Raw genomic sequence first — 9,942 nt, 5'->3', positions numbered from 1 at the left:
GCTTCGTAATTCGTCAATACAAATCTCCGTCAGACAACGTGGGACGTTACGACAGTGAAACCTGATTTTAAAATATTTAACTGTCATTCCTTATTGTAACTTTATTTAACTGTGCATAAGGATAAAAAACAAGTAAAATGTGTTCAGTGCGTTTTTTAATTAATCGATTAAATTTCGTATATGCTCTTTCTGCCTCCTGCCGGATGCTGGGGTGATTTGCCACGTTGCTGTAGACAACAGACTTTAAAGCCTCTCACACACCGGGGACGATGTGAGTTACGTTTGACCACTCGAGGCGGTGGACTGCGGTCAGCTTCTAGCCGTCAAACTCGAGTGTGTGGGGCTTCTGTCGGGTGGAGTTTTGGGTCACCCCTCGGTTTGAAAATGCTAACCGACATGATTTTGGAGGAAGAATTTGAGAAGAATGGAGAGTCTTGGTACAACCAGCAAGAGCTCGAACACGGTAAGAGCCGCTCAGCCCTGAGGTCGCACCCTAACTCTGACTGTGTCTGTGTGGGCAGGTTGTGTTACTCCAGTTTTATGTTTTATTTTAAATGAGTAAATTAATGAGCGTTACTGCTACTGTCTGCCTATTGTAGCTATTTTTTTAGTTAAGTTTCAGTTAGTCTCCAGAGTGAGTTTGCTTATTAAAGTTGAGTTTTTATTTAGTTATGCTATTTTTATGCTAGGTTAAGTGTTAAATTAGTTGGTAGAGGTAATATTTAACACATCCAGAATAGGTATTAGTAATGTAAACACAACTCATTGTAAAACTGACTCACAGCCATGAGGATGTCTCAATAAACTTCTGCATCAGGGCCTCCTCATGCTTGTTGATCACTTCAAATTGACCAACACTAACACTAAACCTAAAACCTAAAACACTAGTTTTAGGTTTGTTCAAAAATATACTTGAAATAATTTTACTATTAGCTGAAGTGTTATCACTAATGTTAGTTGTAAGAGCCTTAGGAAAAACAGTGAGAAAAGCCCCTAAATAAGAACTCACAGATTAAATTGAAATTGAAGTCCTTGTGGCACAGACCCACAATAGGCATGCAATCCACATGAGGTCTCCTACACAGCCAGGATTTCCTGAGGCTGTCACCTCTGTGTTTATTGTTTTCAGACTAACATGACCCCTGTCTGTGCTTCTAAGCGAGCCACACAGATCATCTAACCAATATCACTGTGAATAAGAAGGAGTAAGGAAGAGGAAGCTGTGACACTGAACATAATTATGTGTGTGGTGTGGCTGATCTGTGAATGTGTTGTTTACATTGTTTGCATTGTTATATGAATGCAACCAGAGTTAGGTTATAATTTAGTGATGTGAAATGGCCAGATAGTTGAAAATAGATGACTGACCAACCAATTAAAGTTTATTTGTAATTTATATCCTAAAATAAAGTAGATTTTCCTTTTGGGATGAGGAAAATCATGCTGCCCATCTTACAAGTATATTTTATCACATCCATCCATCTGTCCAGTCTCTTATGCTTGTTCAATTTCAGGGGTTGCACAGGGCAGAGGCACACCCTGGACAGGTCTCCAGTCTATCCCAGGGCTAAAAAATAAACAACAACTACTAACTGAGAATTGTTAATCATTTAGTATCATGATTGAATAGATGAACTTGTAGGAAAAATTTGCTGCCTTCACTGGCAGCAGGCGGGAAGAATGACTTCCTGTAGCATTCCTCAGTGGGCATGGATAACAACAAAAATGCTTAGCATTTACACGAAGAGATTTAGGAAGAAATGTATGCCACTTCATCTCCTCCACCAACTTTATGGGCTTCAGAGTAGGATTTAAGATTATTAGGTAGTTCACTTGTTTATTTTACGTTTGTTCCCCACAAAACGTTACTTTATAATCCTGCTGGTGTACGCACTGTTAGTTCTGATTGCACACGCTTAACCTAGAAGATGTAGAAATAAAAGTATGTATGTAAAACGTGTGCAGTGAACACAAAAACGTGTCAAAAGTACATGAGCGTTGCACAAAAATGGAAAGGATAAATGTCCTTTGAGTAGCTACTTTTTAAATTTATACTTTGAGTACACTTCAGCCTCTGTGCTTTTTTTTTTGCTTTTACGTAAGTAAAGAGGTTGCATCAGTACTTCAGCTTCTGCCAGGCCCTTTTCAAACACAATTTCCTGTCCTTCTTGAATGAAAAATGTGTTAATTTTGCCATCTCTGTTAGTGACATTTAAAGTTTATCTTGGCTTGGTTTAATTGCATTTTTATTCCCTGCACTTAGTAGTCCCACAAAAGACCAGCTTCACATGGCTGGCCAAGATCCAGTACTCATGAGAATTTAGTAGGGGAAAGGGGTCACAAGGCATGCCTTAGATTCCTCGGTGAGGGACAATGAGTTGTTGTTGTGGGTGGCACTGGCGCAAGGCTACGCTTACACACTTGCCTAATTCTTTCAGCTGTCTATATTCGGGCACTGAGTCCATCCCGAAACTTGTGTTTGCGTGTTTTACTTGACTCCTTTTTTTTTTTCTTCTTTTTTTTCTTTTTTTTTTTTTTTTTTTTTTTGTACAGATCTTCATTTGGCAGCAGAGCTGGGGAAAACCCTCCTCGACAGAAACCATGACTTGGAGCAGGCCCTGCAGCAGATGTACTCCACCAACCAGGAGCAGCTGCAGGAAATCGAGGTGATAAATTTTAGGAAGGAACTAATCTGAGTTTTTAAGGCTCAATATGTGCTCCAGAATTTGTCTGTCAGTGTATGCAGATTCTGGTTGATTTTTACGTGAATGAGTCCATGATTAGAGGTCGCTCATTGAGAAAAGTCCATGCTGAGACATGTGAAAAGCTGTCCGACTGGAAAGTCATTGTGAAATTGGCACAGCTGAAAATAGGTTGGAGTAAAAGCTAATCCTACCCAGTCTGATCTAATAAGCCTTTGGCAAGGAGCAGATCATTTGTCTACCTAATTATTTGAAGACTTTCACTGGTTTTCCAGTAACAGAATACCACTGTTTTACTTGGACACTGTTCCTGGTTTTGATTTTGTGTTAGAGTCAATAAAATTTTGTTTTTGTATTCTAAAAATAATAAACATCCAATAGCAGAGAGACTCATATTTTAGTTCTAAGACAGCGCATGCGTAAACTGCTGATGATCTGAGTTGGAGGACACGGCACTTAGAAGGTCAGCACACATAAGAGCCTTAATTTGTTTACGTCTTCGGTGTAAGGATTTCTAGAGGTTGTTTTGGTAATCCCAATACATCTCTTTGACCCACATTGTACTGGCTACCCGCCTTTCCAGTCTCAGAGGTGTGCTTTTGTTTCACGAAACTACAAAAGGTCTGGAGAAATGCTTGCCAAAGAAAACTGTCACGAGTCCAGTCTAGCATTTTGAAAAGCCAAGTGCTGATGCTGATGTCATCGGTTGACCTATTGATGAAGCTGGTCGGCAGACAAATACAGGTTACAGGCCTGTATTGCACACTCAGCATGGTGTGCAATATGTCCTTAAAAGAAATTGAGAAAACTTGGCAAAAGAAGTGGCAGCCTTAAAAGAAGCACTAACAGCAGATAAACATGATCTGAAAGTCATGTCCTTAAGAAATGAGAGGGGGGGAAGCAAGAACCTCACACAGACCTCGAGAGATGCATCTGACCCTTCAGTTGATCCATGTGCTGTTTAATAAAGCTCTATTATAAATTGTCTCAGTGGAAAGGTGGCTGTCTAAAGGCCATTAATACAGAAGAGAAACAGGGAGAACTGAATGGGAAATCAGTGGCAACAGGTCTTAACTGTCTTAGTTTGCTGTATTTCCCATTTTCCTAGTAGAATGTAAAGAAACTCGTTGAGTGGTATGAGTAGGAACTTGGAACATTAAATTCTTCCTTGATTTTAAGTTGGGACATGGAAAAATTTAAGGAGTGGTGCTACTCCAACTTGAAATTATTATTATTATTATTTTCCCTCTCTTCTATACCAGTACTTAACCAAGCAAGTGGAGCTGCTGCGTCAGATGAATGACCAGCATGCCAAAGTGTATGAGCAGCTAGACACGGCCGCCAGGGATCTGGAGCAAGGCAATCAGAGGCTGGTGCAGGACAACCGCATGGCCCAACACAAGATCCAAAAGTCAGTCTACCAGTTATTTGTGAATTACCCTTTCAAATTGTGTTTTAAATAATTATCCACCCAGTCAGCTTCCAATAAAAAATATACCACATTAACATGTTGTCGGGTGTTTGGTTTTTTTTGTTTGGTTTTTTTTTTTGTTTTCCTTCAGTTTAACTGAGACCATCGAAGCGCTTCAGACCCTCATGGAGGACCTGCAGGCCCAAGTCGGGGAACTAAAGACTGCAGAAGCAGAGCGAAATAAGAGAGAGCTGGCAGAGCAGAGGCGCAGCCTTGGAGCACAGAGCGTGTCCTGTCTTAAAGAGCTGTATGACTTGCACCATGACAGGTACTATTTTCATCATCCACATTTAGCAACACAATGCTAATAGCTCATCTTTAGAGGAACTGTTTTCACAGAGGAAATGGTGTGGTAAACTGTACCTAGCATTGTGGATTAAAGACAGTGAGTTGTCTCGGTACTCTTGGAAAAAGCATCAATGAAACATGGCCTCAAATTATCTGGCAACACCAAGAAATATGATTCAGCGTCTTTCTTCCTTGACATGAAAGCAAAGAAGAAAAGGGAAGCTGAAAGCATCTCAACACTGAGAGCTGGGGTCCGTTTTCTCATGCTGTGGTACCTTCAGTACGCTGCTGTCTCATGTCACGTATGCTGACTTGACATCTTCAGGTCACCCAGAGAGCTTACTTTAGCTATAATCCATGAGGGAGGGAAGCTAATCCTCCCCCATTGTCACTGTTTACTTATGCGGCTGCTGCATCTCACGTCACTTATTTGGTGTATTTTGTAGAACTGTCGCCTTTAAAAATTTTGAACGATCTGTCTAGAAATTTATTTAATGGTTTAGGTGTAGTGGACTTTAAATGACATTGAAAAGAATTATGTAATATTAATGCATTAAAAATTACAATAAAGATTCTTCTCAGACTGCTTAGAGACCCAAGTAACCTCTGCCAAGAGGACAGGGAAATTTACTCTCTGCTGCTAATAAAGCTTAAGTGCTCGAAGTGTATGGTAGTAATTCAACTCAGAGCTTCTCTGAACTAGATTTTGAGGACAGTTTTATTGAAAAAGTCAAAATAGTAACGGGAGTTCTGCAGATTCTTAGTCTTTGGGTATTAAATTTTGTTGAGAAATGTAAGGTCATAAAATGTCTTTGTTGTAAAAGGACGTTAAATTAAAAACCTTAGAAGCAAAAATGACTCAGACCTGTCCTAATGTTTAATTAAATTAATATGACAATATCTACTTTGCATTATGAAGTTTTTTTTTTTTGTTTTTTTTTTTATTATTGTCTTTTCAATATTTTATAATTTCCTACACTATCAAATTGGACCTTTTTAAGAAGAATGAAAAATCACTTTCACCATGATAAACATTTCATTCTCACATTGTAAGAGAGTTTGTTAGTGTCTGAGTCCAACCATGTTAGATCCAGTTCAAAGAATATTTCAGTAACGCTGGCAGCACTTATCACTTCAGGATATTCTCAACAACTCACCTCAGTATCGCTTTTGTTACTTGTTCTCTCAAAGTGATGCTCTAATAAGCTCTTTAATCACTGCCTAAGGTATCAAGCCAATGGCAGTCACCTTGTGGATGGACTCTGGTCACCTTATGGCTCGTTTCAAGACCGAAAAAAGCAACCAGACCCAGAGGAGGAGAACGCTGCTCTCCAGCGCTCCATCCAAACGCTTCAAAGCCAGATAGCTGCTGAGCGGAGCCGCAGGGAGGCTGCAGAGCGGGAGATGGAGTTGACAGCAAGGGAAAACAGCACCCTGGAACAGCAGCTGGTCCAGCTGTCAGGCTACCAGGCCAGACAAAAGGAGCTGGAGGCCGAAGTAGAACAGCTGCAGCTTCTGTGGCGCGCCGACTGCACCAAAAGGTTGATGATGATGATGATGTTATGCATGGAGAAGATTCAAACTGTGAAATTATTTTAGCTCTATTTCTGATATTGCTGTTGACATTCAGCCAAAGTGTGTAATTTTATTATTTTATATTTTTTAAATGCGCGTGTTCCCCTTCACTCTCACCCTTGTCAGGAAACCTGACGAGCTGCTGGTGCCTGACACCGTATTCTTTGCCTCGGAGGACAAGCCCTGCCCAGAGCAAAGCAAGCCAGAGGAGAAGACTGAAACTGTCGAGGAGCAGAGCAGATACGGCCGACAGAGGTGCAACAGTGACAGCGTGTTGAAGGCAACAAACCCAGATGAAATTCTCCGTAGTCACGAGCAGCTATGTATACGTCGAGCCGAGGCTGTGAAAAAGAGGGGCATCTCTCTGCTCAATGAGGTGGATGCACAGTACAGCGCACTGCAGGTGGTGTATCTGTGGCACAGAGCATTCCTAAAAAAATATCTTCTATGTCAGAATGTTTGATGCAAAAGTTTTTGGTTTTTTTTGTTCTGTTTGAAAGCTGAAGAAAGATTTCCCTAAAATATGTTTGTTTTCCAGGTGAAATACGATGAGCTGTTACAGCGATGCCAGCAAGCCTCAGACGAGCTCAGCCACAAAGCTGTCCAGACATCCAGCAGTCCCTTTGCCAGCGGCCGCTCCCGCCGCCGCCTGTCCAGCTCTGCAGCTCTGTCTGATCTGTCCGTGCTTCTTGAAGACGGCCAGCAGCCGGAGTACAAGGCTCTCTTCAAGGAGATCTTCACCTGCATCCAAAAGACCAAAGAGGACCTCAGCGGAAACGAACAACCGGTCAGGGACGATGAATCCTCCAACTGAATGTTATTCATCCCAATATGACTTGCTCTCTGTTACACTGTTCAGAGGGTGCAGGTGCTGTAAATGCTTTCAGGCCCTCAAAGTCTTAGACATGCCTGTTGCGTCCTTATCAAAAATTAAGTGGCAAAAAGTAGCTAGATGTATTATATTTGTTGTGAGAAATATTTATAGTTGGATCAATGAACAAAAAGCACATTTTCACATGCAGACTGACTTAAATCCAAAAGTATTACGTCCGCCTGCAATAGTATTCAGTTTTTTCTTTTTTGTAATGGCTGCCCCGTGACCACTGGGCCCTTTGGTGTTTGGAAGAGAGAGGCACATGTAAGGGTGTTACGCTGTGTTACAGTGTTTGATAAGATGGCGGTTGAGTCAGAGTTGTGTAAACTGAGAAGTTGGACTGTTGTAATATTGGAAGTCTAAGGAGTTTAATTGTTAGTGTAAGTAGGTTTTTTGAAGTTGGCATTAGTTGGCTCACCAGTGGTGGTTCGGTGGCACACTAAGAGCAAAACGTACAGTAAGTGGACACTGGAAAACGAGTGTGTTAACACCAGAAAGACACAGAAAGGCTCTGCACTTTTCATGACTGAGTTCAGTTTTATTTATTTAATAACAAAAGATTAGAGATGATTAAATGTTTATTTATTTTTCTGAGAAAATTTAATCAAAGTGAAACTTCATGTACAATGCGGTGCTTCTTCTATGGTGGAAACACAAAATTAAACAAAGCATAAAAAAAATAAAATCAATGTTGTCTTTAGTTTTTTTTTTTTTTTTTTTTTTTTCTCCCTTTGGACCATTTCTTCCTATGTGGCTGTTTTTAGTGTGTGTGTGTGTGTGTGTGTGTGTGTGTCTTTGCTAATGGTGTCAATTAGCAAAGTAAATCATTTCAGGAAAAAAGATGATGCTTCCTCCACACACAGAGTTCATTGTTACCTACAGCAATCCAGCCATTTTTCTCTGTACCATTTCATTTTCACTTGGTCTAGTTTTTCCACACAGATGTCTGCTGCCTGCTATCTGATGGCTTTGTGAGGTTACCACGTGTATGTCTTGCTAAGACCTGTCCCTTAGGGCAAGCATGGTATGCAAACCTCTTGTTAGGAGGTGCACAGAAAAAAAAAATTATATATATTTTTTTCTTTTTTTTAAAAAGGTGCAGACTGTTTTGCAGCATGCTTTTTTTTTTTTTGCTTTTTTTTTTTTTTTTTTTTTTTTTTTTTTTTTCTTCATACATCTAAGAGATGGCATCACTGCATTGCTTTTGAGCAGATATGTTTCAACCTGTTCTTCATTTCAGTGCATAATTGTGAGCTATCAGCAGATGAAAAACAACCTTAGGAGTATGTACCATATGGACTCTTATTTCTTTCCTCTCTTAAACTTCTGTTACCTAATAAAGTGAACACTGCTATAAAAGCAACCGTAAAAAATAAACTCCGTTATCTGTAATGCTGCTGTTTTTGTGGGAGAGAAAATCGAATCAACACACACAACAGTAGTGAAGCATATTTTCTGCAAAGCTCAGAGTTGCCCTCATTCTTAAAGGTCACTGAGACCTTGTGTACGCTGGCACAGCAAACAATTAAACAACCTTTTGTCTCTCTTCATAATTACCCTACTTGCCACTAGTTCCCAATCCTTTAAACCTCCAAACAAGAGGTTTGCATACCATGCTCGCCCTAAGGGACAGGTCTTAGCAAGACATGCACGTGGTAACCTCACAAAGCCATCAGATAAGCAGGCAGCAGACGGCTGTGTGGAAAAACTAGACCAAGTGAAAATGAAATGGTACAGAGAGAAATGGCTGGCTAACAATGAACTGTGTGTGTGGAGGAAGCATCATCTTTTTTTTCCTGAAATGATTTACACTGTTTGAACAATGACCTTTTACTGTATTGGCACCATTAGCAAAGTAGTTTCCATCATTTTGGGGGTGGTCAGCCAGTTTCACAAGAACATAATCCAGTGTTGTTTTGAGCAACAAAAGTTCATTTGATCTGCACCAGATGATATAATTGATTTGATTGAGTGCATATAACATTCACACTTTACTTGAAAACTTCCATATTAAAAATAAAAAAGAAAGGAGTTGCAGCTGGCAGCTGCAGTTACCTGGTCGATTAAGATAAAGTAGATTAAAACAAATTTAATATTGAAACATCCAACAGTGTATAAAATACAGACAGATGAAAGCAACATAAAGTGCATTGTTAAGGTTTATGGACCACCATGAGCTACCAAAGAGCCATCGGGGCAGTAATTAGTCTCTGGATCTGGGTCTCTCCTCACACTATTCCTTCATCTGGAATGGAATAAGACAGATATTGAATGGGTAGGGAGTCAGTGTCACATGGGGACCCATCCAAGTGTGTTTGGTAGATGATATTTATGAGAGGATATGTAGAAGAATAGGAGCTCGTCAGGCAGATGCCAAGAACCCCCTAAAGATATGAGGACTACAGGTGTAGATAGCTCAGTACACCTGTAGTCATATGGCAAACTAATGAACTATCTCTGGCTGCTGCATTTTCTGTTCAATATCAGAGGCTGGAGCCCATCAAACATGTGGGCCCAGGGGTCTGTAAATTAATGAGCAATACAGTGGTAAACATTGTCCATCAAAGTTGTCTGTATGATCGGTTGACTGCAACTTCCCTATCATATGATTCTTATCATTTTAATTTACATTAGACCACTGTGATCATTTGCAGTGATGAACTGAACATAAATCATGAAAGCAAAATGACCTGTGCTGCATATCAGAGCCCCCAGAGGGCTTCAGTGTGTCGTGGGTTTATGCATTTTCCTTTATTTTGTCACCTTGTTTTTCTCTGCGGCATATAAAGGCGGACGTTTCTGAAAGACGTGACGAAACGACACGAACGCATCACAGGTTACACGACCTTACGACGTGTTATTTAAATCTAAGTATCCGAGAACTAAAGGTGTGGTAGCGTGGCCGAGTGGTCTAAGGCGCTGGATTTAGGCTCCAGTCATTTCGATGGCGTGGGTTCGAATCCCACCGCTGCCAAGAATGTATTATTTTCTGGATTAGCCATGACTCAGTTGAGTATGTGGAAGGCCGTAGA

The 9,942-nt window shown here is 40.5% G+C and overlaps 1 protein-coding gene and 1 non-coding gene across 2 annotated transcripts; both read left to right on the top strand.

The window, feature by feature from the left end:
• The first annotated feature begins 47 nt into the window (after positions 1-47).
• Positions 48-7,595, top strand: cdr2a (cerebellar degeneration-related protein 2a). Its single transcript, XM_085403849.1, has 7 exons — positions 48-463; positions 2,554-2,666; positions 3,965-4,113; positions 4,265-4,441; positions 5,688-6,002; positions 6,163-6,439; positions 6,575-7,595. The coding sequence occupies exons 1-7, from the start codon at positions 181-183 to the stop codon at positions 6,848-6,850; spliced, it is 1,590 nt and encodes a 529-aa protein (XP_085259975.1). The 5' UTR covers positions 48-180; the 3' UTR covers positions 6,851-7,595.
• A 2,207-nt stretch (positions 7,596-9,802) lies between these two features.
• Positions 9,803-9,884, top strand: trnal-uag (transfer RNA leucine (anticodon UAG)). The gene has a single exon. It is a non-coding gene; the product is annotated as a tRNA-Leu (tRNA).
• Positions 9,885-9,942: the final 58 nt, after the last annotated feature.

Source organism: Rhamphochromis longiceps, linkage group LG4 (assembly GCF_057381845.1).
Source record: "Rhamphochromis longiceps isolate RC_006_pf linkage group LG4, R_longiceps_female_GT1.1, whole genome shotgun sequence".
In the NCBI taxonomy this organism is placed as follows: domain Eukaryota; kingdom Metazoa; phylum Chordata; class Actinopteri; order Cichliformes; family Cichlidae; genus Rhamphochromis; species Rhamphochromis longiceps.
This window is presented reverse-complemented; position numbering and strand designations above follow the sequence as displayed.

Coding starts and splice junctions, on each gene's coding strand:
- cdr2a (XM_085403849.1), top strand. CDS start 181: ATGCTCTTTCTGCCTCCTGCCGGATGCTGGGGTGATTTGCCACGTTGC. Junction 2,667..3,964: donor AGCAGCTGCAGGAAATCGAG/GTGATAAATTTT, acceptor CTTCTATACCAG/TACTTAACCAAGCAAGTGGA. Junction 6,440..6,574: donor CACAGTACAGCGCACTGCAG/GTGGTGTATCTG, acceptor TTTGTTTTCCAG/GTGAAATACGATGAGCTGTT.